At 41.0% G+C, this 21,757-nt stretch overlaps 3 protein-coding genes across 7 annotated transcripts in view; 2 read left to right on the top strand and 1 right to left on the bottom strand.

Moving 5' to 3' along the window:
- The window catches only part of zcchc24 (zinc finger, CCHC domain containing 24), a 33,383-nt gene extending 29,100 nt beyond the window's left edge, over positions 1 to 4,283 (bottom strand). Inside the window, exons 1-2 of the mRNA XM_046401573.1 lie at positions 3,772 to 4,283; positions 158 to 358 (exon numbers count right to left, since the gene is read on the bottom strand). Of these exons, the coding sequence (XP_046257529.1) occupies positions 158 to 358; positions 3,772 to 4,011 (441 nt within the window). The 5' untranslated portion in view covers positions 4,012 to 4,283. The remainder of the gene's footprint in view (positions 1 to 157; positions 359 to 3,771) is intronic.
- A 1,583-nt stretch (positions 4,284 to 5,866) lies between these two features.
- Positions 5,867 to 14,909, top strand: anxa11a (annexin A11a). Of its 2 annotated transcripts, none has more exons than XM_046402411.1 (15): positions 5,867 to 6,015; positions 7,554 to 7,823; positions 8,848 to 8,930; positions 9,729 to 9,995; positions 10,224 to 10,311; positions 10,616 to 10,710; positions 10,995 to 11,108; positions 11,297 to 11,387; positions 11,971 to 12,050; positions 12,145 to 12,201; positions 12,336 to 12,429; positions 12,595 to 12,690; positions 13,756 to 13,814; positions 13,914 to 14,036; positions 14,156 to 14,909. In XM_046402411.1, exons 2-15 carry the CDS (start codon positions 7,556 to 7,558, stop codon positions 14,213 to 14,215), a joined length of 1,575 nt encoding a protein of 524 aa, XP_046258367.1. In that variant the 5' UTR covers positions 5,867 to 6,015; positions 7,554 to 7,555; the 3' UTR covers positions 14,216 to 14,909. The 2 variants fall into 2 exon arrangements, with proteins under 2 accessions (XP_046258367.1, XP_046258366.1); XM_046402410.1 differs by having other exon boundaries at positions 9,582 to 9,995.
- Positions 14,910 to 17,764: 2,855 nt separating this feature from the next.
- The window catches only part of dlg5a (discs, large homolog 5a (Drosophila)), a 33,992-nt gene continuing 29,999 nt past the window's right edge, over positions 17,765 to 21,757 (top strand). For 3 of the 4 annotated variants that reach the window (XM_046401958.1, XM_046401959.1, XM_046401957.1), the window contains exon 1: positions 17,766 to 18,518. In XM_046401958.1, coding sequence (XP_046257914.1) covers positions 18,215 to 18,518 — 304 coding nt within the window. In that variant the 5' untranslated portion in view covers positions 17,766 to 18,214. Of the gene's footprint in view, positions 18,519 to 21,757 lie in introns of all 4 variants that reach the window. The other variant, XM_046401960.1, reaches the window with a different exon arrangement.

Below are 21,757 nucleotides of genomic sequence, written 5' to 3'. Positions count from 1 at the left end.
CCATCATTGGCTTGTATGGACCAAATGAAAAGACACAGAAGAAGTCACACAGTTCCTGCAATGCAAAATAAGATTAGTAATCAAGCACATTCAAGAAGGCAAGCTGCTTGTGCCATCTGAAGACAAGATTATGTAATATGTGTGTTCCAGGTCTCACCTGAGGGCAGTCTTTGATGTAATGGCCCTTGTTGAAACACAGGTGGCACAGGTAGTTGGGTGGGGGTCTTTTGTTGGGTTTTCTTGGCTCTGAAGAAAGGGAAAGATCTGAGAAATGGTCCGTCAGGGAGTTGAGTCCATCCACTATGTTGTTCAGGGAGCCATAGGGTGACACATTCTTGTACACGTTGTTGTTTAAGGCCTACAAAACAAGAATAAGATCACACAAAGTTCAATTTTAACACGGTAATGTTCAGATATTCAGTCTAAAATTTGTCAAGTATCATGCATCTCAGATAACACAAGAGAACAATATCGAGGCGCATTCACACTCAATTCACATAAAATATCCCAACCCTCAAGGGTTCATAAAGTGTGAATTGTTGACGTAGAGTATGCTGGACAACATTATCACATACAACATAATTACATAACATACTGCATTTCTGGCTTGCAGTGTTACAAATGTTGTGATTAATCCCCAATTTCCTTTGAGAGCTCTCCGTCCTATTTTGTGTTGCGCAAAAGATCCCTCCAAGATCATTTCTCTCATTAAATTCAGAACATCTGGCAAGAGGCCCAGCTGTGCTCATGAACTGGAAAAGTACTGAGCATATCCACAGAGAAAGACAGGACTTCACAGAGGATGACTCATTGTAAACAAGATGGGAGGCATGTTCCCTCGCCAGCCTGTGGAACATCAGCAATGTCACCATGCACTGTTGGCGGCAAACTAGCCATGGTCAGTGTTTGCAGTCTGCTCGGAACCACAGAACACAGTGCTGCATGCCACAAGGCCCAGTGAATTCATGGAAGATGCCGTCTGAATATTAATAACAGCAAAAGCACTGCCTGCAGTCCCTTATTTCCCTTCTCGTTCATGCCTTCCTCTGTTCAAATGTGATCCAGAAAGGACAGACAGGCAATGACCTCTGGGTGAAATTATGCTGATTTTAGTGCAGACATGTTTATCCTCAGATTATCTGGTAATTAACCAATCATCTGCCTTGACATTTAGTAGTTTAACAGTACCGACAACAAAAGTTTGAGACACCACAAGTAAAAACGTCAGTGGAGTGATGAAATCCAAAGAAAAGCTCCTCCCCATCGCTGAAGGTCGTATGTCCTTTTGGGGCACACGTTTGTGAAAGGAAGTGATGTTACTGTTGATGTTTAATGTTGCACAGCACTGAAACCTTAGACTTGGCAACCTGGCCAGAGCTGAAAGCCAAATCTTTATCTGCAGGCTGTGAGATTGTCTTGCTAACCAGCTCCAGCTTCGAGGCTCATGTTCATTTATTACATGTAGTCATCGTAAATCAAGCGTTACGGTTCTGTACTTTCTCAAGTTTTCCATCTGCCATGTGTTTTAGCTCTGCGTATTACTGTGTTTCGTATTATCACTCCTTGTGGAAATGTACAGGATTGTGTATTCGCTAAACTTAAGTCTTAGTGCAGGTTGGTAAATTATTTGAACAAATATAAAACAGGAAACTTTGCTCGGTTGATGTTCCTTACTCACTTTGGCCTCGAACCTCCTGCTGTCAGCCCAAAGGACACTGATCTCACACACATCTGCTAATGGTGGGATGAGAGTGTTTGTTTATTTTGTGTCTGTGAGAGACTAGTGTGTGTGTGTGTGAGTGAGTGAGTGAGTGAGTGAGTGAGTGAGTGAGCAGGAGAGTCTACGTTTATGTGTATGGCAACACAATGAGAAACTAAAATGGTATGATTCCCACTAACTGTGTGACCAAGTGAGGTGGACAGCTGCAGCAGATCTGTGACTGTTTTCACAGGTCCAGAGATGAGGTGTCAATATGCCAGCATGGGTCATGTCACACACAAATACGTTTAAACCTGGGCTGTGGTGTTTGCTGGACACTTTACAGGTGACTGATCTGAGGCAGAATAGATCCCACAGGAAATTACTGTAGGATAAGATTAGTTCAGCCTTGCTGTAATTGTTAAAAGCCCAGATTATTTGTCTTCTTAGCCTAGAACTACATAATTATGGAGAAAAATTAACAAACATTTACACAAAGCTGTCAGCAGATAAGACCGCGGTAAGCATACTTAACTTGTCCCACAGAATGCGTTTCAAATCAACAACAAATTCACAGATTTATCACAGTTTCTCTTTACTGTTGTGTGTGATCCATCAGTGCAAAAACAGCCACTCATCATCAAATCTCTGCAGTGGTTTATTTTACTTGGCTTTGACAGTATAGTGAGTTGCAAAAGCTCCCCTAACCCACCCACCCCTTAAACCGTTTCCAGACTGTGTTTTCCCTCGGTTTTAAACACTTTATACTCATGTGGATTGAATGGGATTACACAATGGCGTGTAACATTTAATATGTACACCCAATTTTCAGAGGACTGTTTCATGTTAAATGACTTCAAAAGGCCTCTATGGTTACCACCATAATAATGGACACTGGCTCCGGATGGTGACTTAGCGTTGTATAGTAACATAGATCTAAGGAACTCGACTGCAGTGTCATCAGCTGGAGAGCTTGCTGTATGTTCTTCAAACTACCATTTTGCCCACAGCATGTGATTATTTTTCTGTATGCATATACAGTGTGTAAGTATGTGTGTGTGTGTGTGTGGCTGAGCTTGAGGGGTGTGGTGGTGGGGTCTCTTTTGCGCTGTATGGTCTGCAGTATCAGGTTTGCCCTCCCGCACACGTTATCAGCATGTTTGTCCCTAAAATTACACTGTGCTACAAAAATAGACAATATGTAAACAAGGACTGATTTTGTTTCGACAACCTGGTCTATTTGAAGTAGTCAAGAGACAGCAGTCCTCAGCAGGAGTTACAGTGGCCTGTTCCCTCCAGACAGAGCAGTGCAGGGGAATCTATTTCCATCTGTCTCTCTTTACTTTTCTTATCTGAGACGCGTGTGATCGCAACATGTTTTGTTTCACTCTTAGTTTGAATGGTAACTCAAACAGACTTATTCATCCTGAGTTATTTAATGGCACGATAAAGAAAGGAAAATAAATGCACTTTCAATGACTATACAGAACGTTTGTTGTGATATTTAGCCATATAACTATCCACTAAGATCCCGACTTGATTACTTGAGCTTCAGTAAGCTTAGCAGAATGAAATTTCATTTTTTTTTTCCCAGGCAATCCTTTAATGTGCCTGCACTCCGAGTAAAACAGAAGCACCCATAAGTGAGTTTGGTGACACTGTGAAACTGTTTATTGTTAGTGTTCTCGCTTCCTTCTGTATAAACATGATATTCCCACTTTGTTTCTTTTGGTGTATAGTTTTGCAGTGGTATTTACAGTAGCCAGCATACTTCTTGTGTCAACTATAAAGTTGGCCTACGATAAGACCTTCATAATACTTGTTTATCAACAATATCCAGAAGGCTGATAGCCCAAAATGTTGACCTAATAAGACTATTTTAAATTATTGTCGATACTGGAAATATCATGGCGGTGATGTCCCGGATAGCCCATGCTCTGCATGCTAAAACATATTTTTTGCACAGACGAGCAACAGTCAACAGATCACCAACCGACTTGGTTTCTATTTTGTATGAAATTCAACCGCGATCTGTAATACCCAGGTTATGTATGCAACATGCCATCTTTCACCTCATTCCGCTGCAGCTGAAAGAAGTTGTTGAGATAGTTGGAGTTCAGGGAAGAGCTCAAGTCCGCCGCTGCGGGAGTCTTGCTGAAATTGAGATCCGGGTGGGAAGAGTTGGTTTCGGGTCTGAACGCGTCAAAAGCGCTGGTCTGATGGGGGTCTTGTAAAGAGAGATAGACCCAGTTGAGAAGTTGCGCAGGCTGGTACACGGAGGCACTCGTGTCTATGGCAGACAACAAGCTCATCTTTCAATTCAAATGGCTTAACTGGATTTTCCACCGCTGAATCTTGGACTGGTCTCAACTCTTTGGCCGTCTTGCTTTTCGTTCCCGTACCCAAGCAGATGGCAAAGTGCTCCTTTTTTTCTTCCCGTAAAGGACCCTGTCCTCCTCACGCCGGGAGCCTCGTCCCAGTTAGATGTTACTCAAAAGTCATTGCGCTAACATGTCAGTATAAAAAGTTTTCCCCTGCTCCCCATGGTCCGCTATCTGCCTTTATTGCAGCGGGGCAGAGAGAGGTTCTTTGAATATGTAATGAGGAGGGCTTTGCGTCACCGTGGACGCAGACCAATCAGCGTCGCGTTCGTATGAATATTTATTAATAGCTAAAGGCTCCTAGGTTAGGCAATAATTATCTCCCTATCCCTGACTCTGCAAACCAATAGCTTTACCACATATCTGTGACATTATCATTAAAAAAAAATAACACATAGGTACTGAAAAATGGCGTCTGTGTGTGTGTGTTTGTGTGTTTGGATTTGGGGGGGGTGGGGGGGTTGTGTTTTGTGTATTCAGCCAGAGACACAAATGAGTAGTTGCACTTAACTGACTCATCTTTGGACCTACCTGGTCATAAGCCAACAGTGTTTCACAGCAACTTCAGTTCCAGATTCTGTTCACTTGTGTACTTCTGTCGTCTGCAAAAAAATATTTTGTCATGTGTGCAACGGGATATATGTTTAATCTTTAGTGAATGAACACCATTAGAAAAGACCTAGGATTCAACTCAGTTAATCAGTCAGTAAAATCAGCACCCCAGCACCAGCCCCAGGCCTGTCAGAGGCATTCTGCTGAGCATGCCCCAGTCTTCAAACCAACCTGAAGGTGGCAGGCTGACCATGGTACGTTATGTGGAAAGCTTTAAAAAGGGCTCCCTCTTGTGACAAATGTCCTTCACATACACACGCACAGTGTATTGTAGTTGTGTAATTCCACATATAATCCATGTGTGTATCCTTCTTGTGGAAAATGCAGGACTAGTGACGTGGGAGTAGATAAAAACAACACTTCTCTGTTTACATCACAACTACCATTACAAACAATATCCAGTCATACAGTACTTTGAGAAAAATACACTCATGCAACTTTATTCCACTGTCAAAAATGTATTTCGTTTATGGACCCCATTTCAATTACGGTATATTACTACAACTTTGATTGTTGCTACAAAATTTTATAGTATATAGCAACAAAATATACAATACTGATTAGTATATACACTATATAGACAAAGGTATTGGGGCACCTAACCATGACAGGTACTTAAATAGCATTGCATTCTAAATACATAGACAGCTTTGTAGCTGTAACAGCTTCCACTCTTCTGGGAAGGATTTCCACAAGATGTTTCCGTGGGATTTTTTGCTTATTCATACAGTAGAGCATGAGACACTGATGTTGGACTAAAAGACCTGGCTCACAATCTCCATTCCAGTTCATCCCAAATGTGTTTGACGGGAATCAGTAAGTAAGAAAGGAGTAAGGAGCATAAAACAGCCCCATAAACAGGTCCAGATACGGTCCGGATACTTTTGTCTACATAGTGTATATTCCTCCACTATATAACCCATTTAAATTGTTAAGAATTTGAAAATATGTGTCTGTCAGTAAACGAAATATTTATAGAATTTATTTTTAGATTTAGATAGACTTACCTGGGCAGGGTGCGGTTTGTTTTAGGCAGTACACATTCCAAATAACGTTAATGGACCTATTGTGTAATATTTGGGGACATCGGTTTGTCATACTTTCCATCAAGTCATTGATGTTCGTGTCTTTATGGCAAGTAGTGAACACGTATTTGTTTATGACCGTCACGTGATCAGAAGGCGGCCGTGTCACCGCTCTCAATCGGTCAAATAGATGGGTGGGACCCCTCAGTGGAAAGTATTCCGCCCACTAGGCAATACTCTTAATGCAGTGACTTGTCAAAGAAATACGGCTTTCAGGAAGAGACTTAAACATACTAAGGTAAGTGCTAAAATCAAACAACTACTCTAACATTCCCAGTTAGAATAGTGAATGATATGTTAGCAACGAGGTAGAAGTTACTCTTGTATTATGTGGCAACTATTTTTAGAGTCTTTTGGTCTAACGTTACTCTGCTGCTCTCGACGCTGTCGTGAACCTTCTCGCAGATCCACCAGTGCCTTAGCTCAACCATTTAATACTTCAAAATGCTCCTATAAGGCGGTAGCTTCATTTTAATGGAGCGACTTTTTTCCGTTTATTTATAGTTAGCTAGCTATGGCCAGCTAGCTATGGCTAGCTAAGTTACCGCAGAGAGCAGGGTTCCGTGGACAGGACTGATAAAGCAACACCATGTAAATTGGGTCGGGAAGTAACATTAACTTAGCTTTAGCTAGTTTTCTGTTTGTTACTTTTACAGGCCTGAATAAGGACTGCACAGTATTAGCGAGTCCACTGTCCAAAACGAAAGATTTTATCGTGGCATAAGACAACTAAAGCCTGCTTTCCTTTAACAACCATAATCTGTTTAGCGTGGTGTTAAACCATCAGCGCTGTGAACCAGCCAAGGTGTACTAGTAACGTCTTGTATCGTCACAATGGAACAAAATGATACCAGGATATTAGCTAATAGTAACCGTCGGTGTATAGTAAGACCTCGGAGTGTTGTAATTACGTCGTATTGGTGACTTAAATACAAAAGATTTTTTTTAACTTTGACATGATAAATATCTTTATTAGTAGTCCAGCTCCCTAAGCAAATATGGCTATGCAAAGGTGTTAGGTTTAGCAGCTGTGCATTATGGCTCCGTTTTCTGCTGCTTTCTCACTGCGGTTTGAAGTGAGAAAGTGAGTATTTGAAGTGAGTATTTGAAGTCACTTCGGTTTGAAGTGAGAAAGCAGGTGAGGCACGTTTGCACATGAAAACAGCAATCAGTTGTGATGTGTTTGTACCTGACCAAATGTGTTTTAAGCTCACTTTGAGTCAGCAGCATATAATGCTATTATGACATCAGCAGGAGGGCATGAGGAGGAAGTATATGGCGGGTAATAAGCATCAATTATCAAATGAAATGAAATTATTAAAGAAATGAATTGCTTCACTAGCAGAGAAGACTGTTCCAGTCAAGTCCACTGAAGTGAGTTTCCCATGGAACAAGAAAGCCTGTTGGAACACACTATACATACTAGGCTCTACCAAAACATTTTGTTGCTACCCCACTGCTCGGCTAAAACTTCTGTGATCCTGAATGAAGAGTTTGCCCTTCGTTTCAAATTCAAATTGTTTGTGCCTTAGTCAGTGAAAAATTTCATGGGAAAGATGAGGAGGCCCAAATGAATAACTGGCTACATTTTCAACTCTCTTGTTTCTATGTCAGTGCCTTCACTTAGTCCAAGGTATAGTATACAGTATAGTGCTCTTTTAGTTGTCCAGATAAAGGACATGTTTCTAGGTTCTTGCATAATATATATATATATATATTTAAATTTCTATATTTTTAAACAGCTTTTTGATTGACAGTTCTGTTTTTTGTTTAAAGCTATGAGCTACCCAGGATACCCCCCTCAGGCAGGCGCATACCCTCCACAGCCTGGGGCTTACCCTCCACAACCTGGTGCTTACCCACCTCAGCCTGGAGTTTACCCTCCAGCAGCTGGTGGCTACCCTCCTCAGGCTGGTGGCTACCCTCCTCAGGCTGGTGGCTATCCACCACAGGCTGGTGGCTATCCTCCACAGGCAGGAGGCTATCCACCACAGACAGGAGGCTATCCACCACAGGCAGGAGGCTACCCACAAGGACCACCACCAGGTAAAGCATCACGCCACAGTGTACAGGAATAGTTTCACATTTTGAAAAATGTGCTTTTTTGCTCACTTACTGAGCGTTAGATGAAAAGAATGTCACTGCTGCCATGTCTTTCTGGTAAATATTAAAATAATTTCAGCAACCAGTTAGCTCAGCTTAGCGTAGCTTAGCATGTAACCAGGGATAAATTATGTTTAAAAGTAAACTTCATTAAAAAGTAAAAAAATCAACCATTGTGCACCATCTGTCCAGCTCTCCACTGCACATGCAATAGCTTGTTTGTGTAATCCATACAAGAAGACAAAGTGTAAAAATGGGACATTATGATTTTACTGGGGCTTATGTGCTGAACTGTTTTAGTTCATATGCTGTAAGCTGTATGTGTACTTCCTGGAGTCTTGCCATCATTGTCACAGAGCCAGGCTATGCTAACAAGCTATTGAGCTGCTGGTCTTAGCTTTCTTATTTATGATACAGACATGATACTGATATCAGTCTCTCCATCAACCATCAAGTGTAAGTGATAGAGTTAAGTGATACATGAACACTAAGGAGAACTGATGTAGCACCTTATTGAGTTGTTCTGATGTAATATATCAGCAAAATGACTACTTTTGCTTGACTACTCATCTAGTACACTCAGACATCCCATTAGATGGTTTAAATGTGTTTGTAGTAACAGTAAAAGGGAGTGTTAAGGTCTAGGTATTCTTGTTGCTTGTTTTAGAAAATGGGAAATAGGGATCATGAGGCATATAGTTAAGAGTGGAATTTTTTTCCCTCAAAAACAAACAAACCTCTGCTGTTGCTAAGAAGAGTATGTCCCACAATCCCTCTTTCGCATAGTACTCTCATTATCTGTCCAGCACTCTTTCACCTATGTGTTAACTAGCTGAAGATAGAGAAAAAGGAAATTTCAGTATGAAGGATCATTCCTATCCCAGTCTAATAATCTCAGTTCTGTCAGGCATTTGCTAGCACAATCTTCAACTTTCCTTAACAGCTTTGTCTTTGTTGCCTACTGCAGGCAGCTGGGGAGGTGGCCCTACTGGTGGGTATCCCTCCATTGGCCTTGATAACTTATCCAACCCTGGATACAACACTGGCATGGTAAGTTTAATCTAAAAAATCATATTCTCCTAAACACAGAAAATTCTTAATATTTGTGTAATGTAACATTACCAGTCTATTGCATTGAATATTCCAGTTAAAATGAATTACATAGCCTTTCATGGACTATCACATCCTTACATTTCACGGTAAGACTTTCCCAAAGTCTGCATCTTAAAATTCTCATAATTTCCATTTCTTTTGTGAAATTCTATTCCTGTGTCTTTTGCATGAGAAAATCAGTCACATATTTCACTCTATGCATGCTTCTTAAACCTATCAATCTAATGCAACTTTTTTTTTTACCTCTTTTATTTTTCTTTATAGTGATAGCTCTTTTCACATTTGTGTTATCAAATATATGCCTTTCCATCTTGTTAGATACATAGCATGGCCACACTTTGTTTGGATATATTACTATTGTAACTTCAAGTTCAAAACATCAGGAGCATTAACTTCAGTTTCTCCTCTGAAGTTAGAACCAGGATTAGGGACACTTACTTTATAATTAAAATTAAAAACCTTGGTTAATGCAATAAATAAATCTAAATCTGATCCAAAAAAGGTGTGACTGGCTACCTTTGCTTTGCATAAAACAATGTTCAATGATTTATGCACATATTATGGAATGCCAATCTTTCCAAATCACAGGCCAGTCAGATCCCTGCAGGCATGGGGGGGTTTACTCCAAACCCATCCATGTACGCTCAAGCTCCTGGGGGGTACCCATCTGCTCCTCAGCCTAGTGGGTATGGTGCCCCCTTCCCTAACCAACAGTCATATGGCCTGTACCCACAGCCAGGAGGGCCCATGCCCCAACCTCAAGGCCCAGGGATGGGCTACCCTGGTCAGCCTGCACAACCAATGCCTGGATATCCCCGTGCACCATCACCAAACCCACCCATGGCTGGTTATGGAGGAGCGCCATCACCCAACCCACCCATGGCTGGTTATGGAGGAGCACCAGCACCAATGCCAGGATACCCAAAGGTCCCTTCACCAAATCCATCCATGCCAGCCTATGGAGGAGGAGGAGGAGCCATGCCAGTAGCTCCACCTATCAATGTAATATAATCTAATATGATACTTTACCATACTAGATTACTTTTTGACACTGTTGGTAAATATCTGCCTTCTTATTGTGGTACTCTGTTGTGATGTGTTGTTAAATACACAAACACACACCTATATATTTTTATGGGTTAATGTCTGAAACAAAATGAAGAGTTTGTTGAAATACCACTTGTCGCGAAAAATTGTTTACGGAAATTGCTGTGTTGCTTGTATTGTCAGAGAGGATTCAGGGGAACAATCAAGGATTTCCCTGGAGCTGACCCACTCAAAGATGTGGAGGTCCTGAGGAAGGCCATGAAAGGCTTTGGTGAGTGCTGTGGATAGAGGCCTTAATCAGATTGACCTACTTATTATTTGTTATTCTTATGTGTTTCTGAAGTGTAATGATACACATGACGCAATGGATGTTATCCATTTGGGAAACTGTGGTCTACCTGTATATTCTGTTCTTTAATTTTCTTCAGATTATAGCATTTGTATTTAGAAACATCTATCTTTTTTAAGTTTAAATATAATTTGTAAGTGTACATGAAATGCTTTAAACAGGAAATGATGACATTTCTTTATCCATGACCTGTGTCTTATTTGACACTGTGGCCTTGTCTGTGCAGGAACTGATGAACAAGCAATCATCGACTTGCTGGGGAGTCGCTCCAACAAGCAGCGTGTGCCTTTGCTCCGTTCCTACAAAACTGCCTATGGGAAGGTAATGCGATCACCTGATTCCATTTTTAATTCTATCTACTTAAAAAAAAATGTTCACAAAACAAACACTCAATATAGAATCATACGTGACTCACTCTGCATTACCTTGCAGTGCATAATGTTGACAAGCAGAGGACAGGTGCTGGTGCTGCCAGTAAAGTGGAGAGGGGATTGGATGTCCTCAGAGCTCATTATATCTGTTCTTCACAGCTACTTACAGAAATTTTTTTCACAGCAAAAGTTAATGGTGGTTCAGAGTTATAGCAAGCACGCTTCCATTTTCAGGATCTGATTAAGGATCTGCATTCAGAACTATCTGGAGACTTCAGGAAGCTGGTCATGGCTACTTTGAAGAGCCCAGCTGAGTTTGACGCTTCAGAGCTCAACAGTGCCATCAAGGTTCATTTTGAGTTATCAGCCTTTGTTATTATGTGGTTTTCATTTGCTTACTTTTTGCTGTATAGATAAAAAAGCATATTTGAATGTTACATTATTATAAAGGACTGCGTTAATGAAGGATTGCCTAAATGAAGATTGACTAAACACAAAGGTGGTTGTCAGACTTTCATTGTTCTGTTTCCTAACAGGGAGCTGGAACTGATGAAGCCTGTCTGATAGAGATCCTGTCTTCTCGCTCCAACGCTGAAATCAAGGAGATAAACCGTATTTACAAACAAGGTGAGATGCATCAGAGCTGCTAATACATGGCACAGCCCCAATGTTCTCACTGTATCAAAAGATTTTTATTACATTAGTAGATAAGTTCAGTGTATTTTGATTTGTCTGCCACCATGAAATTAGTAAATTATAAGGTGCTGTGGCAAAGAATCTGATATACATAAGGTCTAGCCTTTTCACTTATAAGGAATTGAAATTATGGCTCCATCACTGCAACTACAGAAAGAATACATTCTTTAATGAATTCTTCAGTTTTATGGTTTATTTAATAAACTGTATTGTTGTGTTTGCTGGTCAAATTTTATGTTTATGTAGTAATCCACAGTGTCTGAGTGGTGGGGAGTCTGGCCAATACATTGTATGATCTATTTCATCTCAATCACAAACCACAATTTTGAATTACAGTCTTTTTATATCAGACTTGGCTTCAGTGAAGTATCTCAGTGCTTCGGGGTTACTGTAAAAACAAAATGTTCAGCTTATTACCAAGTTTAGTCCGAACATGTTATCAGCCGTCAAAGGTCACTATTGCTTGTACCATTGAATTTGTGTGAGGTCTATTTTGGCTTGTTTGTCCTTTCAGATTACAAGAAGACACTGGAGAACGCTATTAGTGGGGACACCTCAGGCCACTTCCGCAGGCTCCTGATTTCTCTCGCCCAGGTACACATGACATGAATTAATTACCTGAATACCTGACGTCCCTTAGCAGCTATGCTCAGATTGAATTAGGAACACGATTTTCTGTACTTTTTAGGGTAATCGTGATGAACGAGAAACTGTTGACATCTCGCTGGCTAAACAAGATGCTCAGGTAAAGTCTGCTTCATTTTCATTAATAATTAATGTTCGATGGATCTGAAACTTGGTAGTTTTTATGTCGTTAATTACTTGACCTATTGATCGAAAAGGAATGGTGATTAGTACAAATTGCTGTTCTCCTTAAAGACCCTGTATGCTGCTGGAGAAAACAAGCTGGGAACAGATGAGTCCAAGTTTAATGCTATTTTGTGTGCCAGGAGCAAACCACATCTCAGAGCAGGTATTCTTTATGAAGACATGTTCATAATCATCAACATAAGGCTCAACATTTAAAATATTTCAAGTAATGCTTGAGAATCAGGACACACATTTCAGTTTATTTTGCTATTAGCTGTTGTTGGCCATATTATTCATGGTGTGTGTGGATGCATGTGTATGTGTGTAGTGTTTCTTGAGTACCAGCGTATGTGTGGCAGAGATATTGAGAAGAGCATCTCCAGGGAGATGTCAGGAGACCTGGAGAGTGGCATGCTGGCAGTGGGTAAGAACACACACAAACCTATTCAAGTCTAATTTTAAAAGGGTCAGTCTGAATCTTAATTAGTTAATTACAAGTTTTGAGGCATCCCTGCATTACGTATTTCATGTAAGACTTAATCATCAAATGTTTTCCATCCTCATTAAGTTAAGCTGTTAGGGCAACTGTAATACTGTATTACAGCTGTTGTAATACTTCTTTGACAGTACATGTAATACTGGAGGAAGGAGTGCTTTCTTAATCTTTGCTTTTTCCCCCTCTTTTTTTGCCAACATTTCTCACAGTTATGGTATAGTAACCTGTTTTCAGTTGTGCTTAATTTGAATCCTCTCATTAGTTATCCACAGTCAGTATATACATGTTCATTGTTAGTTGGTGTGCACTGCGTTGTTGGATGTTTACCATTGTTTTTTTGATGCCGTGTTTCATTTCACTATTCTCGATAATGTGTTTGTTTCTGATTTCACATTTACAATTATTCGAAATATAACTGGCTTTAAAAATGCATTAATCAATAATTAGCCACTAGTGGGACAGAAAATTCTCAGAAACAAGCTGACAGTCACAGCCAAAGACTTAATATCACCTTTATACATATAAAAGCAAACAGTTACTTCACATGCAGCAGACACAGACCAACATTATGACCTTATTAGGGACATGTTTTTATGATGGACAGTGGGTTTTATCAGAGCTTGTTTGGTAAAAGCAGCTGCTGTCTGCAGTTGCCAGTGTGATTGTTGTGTTAATGAAAATGGGTAAAAGCAGCCAAATGGTCAATGGTCTGTGTCAGCCTTACCCCGGGTTAAAAGCTCAGTAGACATGCAGAAAGGTTTGTCATTATGAGCGACTGTCTTCAGAGTCCATACAGCAATTTAAATTTAAATTAAATACATTTCATTAACTATTGATTAATGCAGATTTAATTTTGCTTGTTGCCATTGTGTTATATTCTTTTGGTTTGTGCATGACTTTCATAAATAACTTTTCGGATGCCACATCCGAAAAGTTTACACACAAGTAAAGTGTTGGTGTTGATTAATGTTCTGTATTTTCTTTTTGTTTCAGTGAAGTGTATTAAAAACACCCCTGCCTACTTTGCTGAGAGACTTTACAAGGCAATGAAGGTGAGACAGTCCTGTTCTGGTAATAATTTCCCATACATTACTAAATAACTGAAGCATAATTTTAAATTTACAAGTCGCCTTGTATTTGCACGTGTTCAGGGAGCTGGGACTAAAGACAGAACCCTAATCCGGATTATGGTCTCCCGTTCCGAGATCGACATGCTGGATATCCGCCAGGAATATGTTAAAAACTACGGCAAGTCGCTGTACACAGACATCTCTGTGAGTATCTTCATCGTGATAACCCTGCACCCAAAGAGATGATATAAAATAAACAAGTGCACATGCTTTTGTGAGACAAAGGTCTAAATAATTGTTTGATGCATTTGTTTTATTGACAGGGAGACACATCAGGAGACTACAAGAAACTCCTACTGAAGTTCTGTGGGGGCAGTGACTGAAAAGGAAACAGTCTTTGCCACATTATAGAAACGTTTTCTATAAATATCAGATTATGGCTTATCTGTGCATTAAGTGAACCGCAAACCTGCATGCCATGCCAGAACATTTATCGCAATGTTTGCCTGGTTTTAAAACCTTCAATGTTACTACATACTTTATTTTCTATATTGTATACAGTATGCACAAAAAAATGTTATATTTTTTCACTTATGATATCTTTGCTGGATATATCAGTTGAATATACACGTCCACATACAATTGATTAGCTAGGGATTATATATTAATTTTTGGAGATATATTTTTAACATGTTTGAGTTCAGTTGTGCCAATATAATCGGTATCTAATGATATCTGTCACATTTGTTAGCTAATTTCCTGATGTTTAGCAATGCTGAATAAAATCAGAGACATGTATTGTTTGTAATACAAATAACCTTGCACCCACATGGATGATTTAAAATCAGAGACATAGAATATAGCAGCTAAGTACCAAAGTTCTCTTTTAATGTTTGCAGTTGTATAATCTTCTATATTTTGTCTGCATTACTTTTTCTTATCATAATTGGGCTGTTTGCAGCATGTGCTTTAATTTATGTATCATGTACCTGTCATTGTAACATGTAAAACTGAAACATGACATTACTTAAAATGTTATTTTATCTTTGAGTCTCAAAATAAATACTGAGAACACTCGCACTGAAAATATTCATCACATGCAATACATATTGAGGTTACTTCAGAAGTACAACATATGAACAGACCTTATTTAGATATAGATGATGTCTAAATATTCCTTCACTTTCAAATAAATCCTTATGTGCATCATATGGTCTATTTTAAGACCTTATAACTCTCTAGTTAGCACTTGGTAGTATACTTGATTTGTCAGTAGAGGGCAGTAAAGACTTTACTCAACCCTAACCGCTACATGAGAAGTGTGAATTTCAACAAGCAGAGCTCCATAACAAATGCTCAGCTGTGAAGAATATGGATTGATATAGGATGGCATTAGATCAATAACCGTGAACACAATTCAGTTTAAATTTGTACAGGCAATGTAATAAGTGTTTCAATTGTTTGACATTGAATATGCTCAAAGTCAGAAAACCAGTAGGTTAATAGATAGCATTTTGCTCAATCAATACAGATACATAATTTCTCTTTACTTAAGTGGTGTAAGGCCAACACGCATGCCTGCACGTGGAGCTCTCCAGCTTTTACGTCTTGTTGGCTTCACTTAAAATGCTGTTGAACACATCTGACCGTAGAGACATGGCTCTGCGCTTGGCTGGCTTGATGTGTGTGTGTGTGAGTGAGTTAACTGCACTACAATCAATAATACTGTGAAATGAAGGGGGGGGGGGGGGGGGTGTTGATGGCGTCCATAAACCTGCCTTGGCCACATTAAACAAGTCTAGCAGCATGTATGCGGTGCCGTCGGGGGATTCCTCCACCGTGCTAGCCATGCTGGGGGAATCATTTTTGATCACATCATGTTAAAAATTATCAGAAATGGCAGGGAAGGCTTGGGGCTTTAGATAGATGTTTAGATTGCAATAACTAGACTTTTAATGAAGATTAAAAACAATTAGATTGGTTTTGAGAAGATGATTTAGCCATCGTTATATGAGCTTCATATGGTAATTTCAGGGTGTTTCAGCTTGTCTCTGCCAACACTGTAGTTTTGATTACGATCAAAAACCTCACAGTGGTTGGAGGCATCAGGCTGAAGGCTGTGTAATTCACTGTTAATTAAAAACCACGCGTTGTCTAATTTGATATCCGCTACAATTTTTATCAGGTGGGAATCCTCTCATGGGGGCCTTGAGGCCTGAGATATTGTGATGAAATGATAGCTTTACATTAAAATCTATGAAAATATATCACAGTGATGATGAAGGACAGCAGAAAACCTATTCTCTTCTAAAGTGTCCTCCCTGCGTTGTCGTGCATTCTCACATAGGTGGACATGAAATAGCTTCGCCATTGCCAAGCATGAATTATGTGTAGATGCAGTAAATATAAATGTGTCAAAAGGGAGTGGATAATAAAGTGATTGTTTTGTCACCCTTAGCACAGACAGCTTCACATGAAATAGATCTTTATTCAGACTGGCAATAAAATGAAAAATCCATAAAATGTTCTGTTTCAGACTACTTGGCCAGGATAAATGATGTGTATGTTTGCTGACAGACTCTTCAATAAAAGATAAAGCTATTATCTTCTCTGATCCAGGCTGTCTGATAAACAAATCTGTGTAATAATGTATCAGTAAATTACCAGACAGCTAGAAGCACCACCCCTGTTGTCTAAATAATAAACTCGTTCATACCCCCAAGATAAAAAGCATCAGTCTCTCCTCTCTATTCAAATGCATGTCCTCAGAAGTAGGGTACAGACACAACCATCCAATCTGTGTCAGCAGTGGGGACTCGCTTCCCTTTGATATGAATGAATTGTAATTAATTTTTCATCTAAAGCGGGATAGCACATGGTTGCACAAGCTATGGAGCCAGCATGGCAGAGAAACAGAGTGTGGGGTGGGGGATTGTAGATGTCACAATGAGATTCAGTGCATGCATGAATAAGGTCACGGTTTGAGAGGTATGCCTGCAGACACTTGCCCCTGTGCCAACAGTCTTTATTCAGCCATAGACTGGAAGCAGAGTGCATCCATCATCATCGTATTGTATTTCACAAATCCTGCCCAAATGCTCATTTCATTTGTCGGTCAAACACATTGCTTATATGTTCACATATGTCTCGCCGCCCTCCTCTATCTTATCCAACACACAGATGCAGCACATGATGAGGCTGGGTGCACTGCAGCTTGGAAATAGAAATATGGAGCATAACACTGTGGCTATGCTGACAGTATTATGCAGGGACTTACTACTAAACCTTACTGTGTATATAAAATCTATATCTAATCTGTAAAGTGACAAATAACAAACACTAAATAGATATTGAATGGATATACATGAAGTGGAAGGATATGCACTGTCTGCATGGGTATAAACTGTATAGATGGTGTGTATTTTGAAGTATAATTGCATCATTCATATGTTACAGGGTTATTGACATAACACATTTTACTGTTATAGTGACGGCATGTGGGAAAGATCTATTGTTCTGTCTGGTGTTACGTAAGTAAGCTGTATAAATGTGTAAATATTTCCCTTTAAAATATAGTGGATTAGAAGTATCAATTAGCACAAAATAGAAATGCTTGAAAGGATTTCAAATGTGTACTCAAGTGAGGCAGTTACATCCAATCGCTGAAGACAACAGAAGCATATATTTTGTGTTATACTTTAGGTTGTTGCTTTATTCTGAGGATGACTGTTTACCCATCTTTACCATTACGTAGATTGTTTTAATACTTCTCCAGAATTCCATGCAAATTCTCTCCATTCTCATTTTTTACGCCTGGGATTTTCGACGTACTACGGGGTGATGTGTACGCCCATTGAAGAAATGGGTGTGTTTTCGTTAAACTCCGCCCCGTTTTGCCTTATACGGTCATTGAACGGAACGTTGATTGACAGCGGGTAGCAGCTGCTGAGTTGCTCAGACATGGCGGAGGATACAGTGTAAATGAAGATCAGCGGCGGAGTTGCGTTAGTTTTCCTAGCAGTTGAGTCGTTAAAAGGCACATTAAATGATACCCAAGAGAAGGACAATGTGTTCGGGTCAAACGGACTCTGAGGGGAAGCGAAAAACGACCTGAACAGACACACACGAGTAAGATGGAAAAATGTATCGCTGTTTAGTGCAGTCAACAGCCTTGGGCAACAAATATGGCTTCTTGTGCCTTTTTCAATATGCTATAAAAATTGATCTCCCGTGCAAGCTAATGCCGTGGTGGCGCCGGCTAACTTCTGCAAGCCGCGGTAAGTTAAGTTCAATAGTCGCTCGGTACTTTTGATCTTTGAGGATATTACATCCACTTGGCCGTCTGGGTTAGCTGGGAAGCTACGGAACTACAGCGGGTAGCAATGGAGCCAAAGCACAAAGAGTTGCTAGACCAGTGCCACCAGAACTTATTGGAGTCCATAACAGATGCGGACCGAGTGATCGAGCTGCTTATAGTTTCTGGTACCTTGAGTCAACTGGATAGGTTCGAGCTGGACCAGAACTGTTCGTCCAGCGCCGAGAAAGTAGACCACCTTTTGAAGATGCTGATGAACAAGGAGAGCGACCATTTCCTCGACCTGTGTGTGGCCCTGGAGAAGGCATACCCTGACCTGTATGCCGCCTTGTTCAGCAACAGCGGCGGTGGACCTGTGGACCATTCCACCGGTAAGAGCCACTCATGAACAGGCTTTCCCGTGAATCTAAAATTGAGTGGCCCAGCCGCTGCATGACCCATGCTGTTTGTACAATCTGGGTGGTCTGGTGCAATAAGACCGGGTGTGGGCTGCTACACAACAGCAAGACTTGGAGCTTGATTTATGATTAACCCAAAATCAGTATAAAATGATAATGAAGGTTCGTGTGAAGGCTGCAAGGGAAGGCGACGGTGTTTCTTACAACGTGGTTACACATTCGTAATCAGGGTTCACTGAATGCAAAATCATGCCGTGTTAAATGTAGAAAACAGAGAATGCACTAGGCTGCATCTTTAAACTAAATAATCGCTGTGCCTTGCAGGTCTCATGCACAGCTTGTGATTAATTCAGCCAAGGACAATTCTGTCATTACTCTCAGCCATCCTGCTGCCCTCACAGACTCTCTCAGTCACCGCTGTGTGTGTGATGATCTCTATTAAATGTAGTATGTGATATTTTTGTGCATTGTTAAGAGGAGAAAAACAGGATCAATTCACTGATATCCAACAGAAGCTCTGATTTATCTCTAATCACTCGGCATGATATGGTCATGATGTAGCCTGATTTGTTTCCATGACAAGGGGTGCACAGCCTGACATGTTGGTCAATATGGACCCGTACATGACTGTGTGCATGCAGCCTCTCCATGCATGCTTACAGACTCAAATCTTGGTGTAGATCAGTCCTCCTTCCCATGTGGGCAGAAAGCCATGTTGTAATCTCAACAATAACAGATTCAACCAGATAATTTGCTTTTTTTTCATTAAAGTTTATTCACTGTTTTCATTTGATTTGCACTTCTGCCCTCGCAGCAACTGTCTCCACTTCAGCGGGTTTCGGTTGTTGCTGCACAGAGACAAAGGGCAACCAAGTGTAAAGCCTTGTCTAGTTTTGCCTGTTTTGCTTTGTCTGAATGACTGAAGCCGGTGGCTTACTCACAGCCAGCGTCATGCCCTCAGGGCCTGAATGCAAGATCAGCCTTGAGTGATCCAAAAGCGGGGAAGAGATGCAGTGCAGTGCTTCTCTTTGGCATGTTCCACATGTAACACAACCATGCAGGCTAACTTGCAGATTATTTTGACATTGCTGAAGCTTTAATTCAAACCTATAGGTCTGTGACCTTTCGATACACAGTATGAAACATAATTTACGCAGCTGCCAAGTTGTAGTGTGTCTCTGTCTATTACTGTCAAGCAGACTGCAGCAGGTAATGCTGAGCTGGTGTCTTGCTGCTCTGCTGCCTGGACCTCTAATGCTTCCTTAAGCTTTATTTCTTCCTTGTACTGAGTGGTGCTGCTGCAGGATGACACTCATCCTGAGGTACTCTGAAACACGTAGACAGTTGTTTACCTGTGAGCAGCTCGGTTGCTGTTCTAGCCCCTTGACTCTGTTTGGATTTGACAATGTGGATTGGGACTATTCTTAACACATACACCTTTTTTATGGACTGTAGCACCCCGTCCTCACAGTTAACCTGCCCTGTACTAGGAGAGAGTGAGTGCCAGTTGTTTGTCTGACTAGTCAGCCTGTGGTTCTTCAACAGAGGATTAGGCCCTGCTCTCCTCTCTCTGTTGTAAACTCTCTCTGTGAGACATGCTTTAGCGTGTCTGCACAATCCTCTGTATGAGCTACCACGCTGTTGGCTCTTTCTGTTTTGACTTAAGTGTTGTGTGTGTTGTTGTTATTTTTTTAAAAAAATGTGCTTTTTAATATCTTTAGTCTAGTGATTCGAGCTGATGTGATTACAGCGTTTTAACCACACTTGTGAGAAGCCGAAGACAAGCCACTCACAGAGTGCTTCCGGGCAAAGAGGCTGGTAGAAATGGCGTGTAGGGATGAAATCTTCAGTGCCCTGGTGTGCCTGTGAACAACACAGGGTGTGTGAAGAAAGGGAATATGAGTGTAGATGAGTCTTGCTGATAGCAACCTGCTCACAAGTTATCCTCCTCCTCCTGCCTGCCTTGCTTGTGTTCTCAGATGTGCATGCTTTGCCAGCTGAGCCTCCATACACGCACACTTTTATGAAATCATTCAAACTCCAAAGGAACATCCTTGCCCCCAAGGAAAAGCATGCAGATGCACAAACACAAATGCTCAGTTTTGATGTTTAAAGCCTGGGCTCTCTAAATTATTAGCATGTTGCTGGCAAATGCTGACACATTTAGTCTAGAGAACATACAAACAAATCATTCATTATTTAGCCTGTTTTGTGTTTCACGCTGCTTGGCGACACTGACACTGACAAACATGACTGACTCATGTTTGCTTTATGAAGTTTTGTTGCAGAGCAAGAGCACGTTTCTCCTCTCTCCAACAGAACTAAATTCATTTCATCAAGTTGATCAATCAAGCCGATTACATACCTCGGGTTGTGTGGATGTGGATGTGTGCTCATCCCCTCAATGCGCTACACGCTACACGCTACACAGTAATCTACCTGAAGGGCTAGTGCAGTAGAAGAGATGTACCTGTACCCCCTCACTAGCTCTTTGAGATTTGAGATTTACGGGTCTGTTACAGTGCTTTAAGCTCACTCTGAAAGGAGAGCTACACAATTTGTCCAGACAGGATGCGATATCCACAGTCTTCTTCATTTTCTCATCTTTTTGGTTTCTCGTTCCCTCGCTTTATTGTCTTTCTCTGACTACTCATCCCTCTCTCTCTCCACCACCTGAGTGTTTTTGTTTCCTCACACACTTAAATGTAGGAACACGCCAGAGAGACAGAGAAGGGTGAGTGATAGAAAGAGGGGGGCAAGAGAGAGAGGGAGACAACAGGCCTTTTGTTGAGAAGTTGAGCAGGCCCAAAGTGCCCAGTCAGCAGCTTGCTCTGTGTACAGCAGCCTAGGACATAGGCCTGTGTGTGTGTGTGTGTGTGTGTGTGCTGTTGGAGGAAGGGGCGTTACTCTCTCTCTCTCTGTCAACCAGTTTCTGTCCCACTCCATAAAACACAGTGGACAGACAGAATGAATTATGACCCTGACGTTCTTGTCGCTGCTCCTGAGTGTCTCCCACGGGCTCAACCTAGCCTCACTTTCTCCCTCTCTCCCCCTCTCCTCCTCTCCCCCCTTCTCTCTCTATCTTTCTGTCAGTGTCTGTCACTCAGTGACGCACACCGTCCCACTCTCTTTCCCCTCACCACTCTGTGTACCTCAGCCTGACATCATTCCCTTCTCGCTGTGTTCGAGGTGTGTAGAGGAAGCCATCAATC

The sequence above is a fragment of the Scatophagus argus genome, chromosome 10, assembly GCF_020382885.2.
Source record: "Scatophagus argus isolate fScaArg1 chromosome 10, fScaArg1.pri, whole genome shotgun sequence".
Taxonomy (NCBI): domain Eukaryota; kingdom Metazoa; phylum Chordata; class Actinopteri; family Scatophagidae; genus Scatophagus; species Scatophagus argus.
This window is presented reverse-complemented; position numbering and strand designations above follow the sequence as displayed.

Excerpts from the sequence above, each read along its gene's own strand:
- anxa11a (XM_046402410.1), top strand. The coding sequence starts at position 7,556 with ATGAGCTACCCAGGATACCCCCCTCAGGCAGGCGCATACCCTCCACAG. Across the intron at positions 7,824-8,847 it reads CCCACAAGGACCACCACCAG|GCAGCTGGGGAGGTGGCCCT; the intron begins GTAAAGCATCAC and ends TGCCTACTGCAG. Across the intron at positions 9,996-10,223 it reads CAGTAGCTCCACCTATCAAT|AGAGGATTCAGGGGAACAAT; the intron begins GTAATATAATCT and ends TTGTATTGTCAG.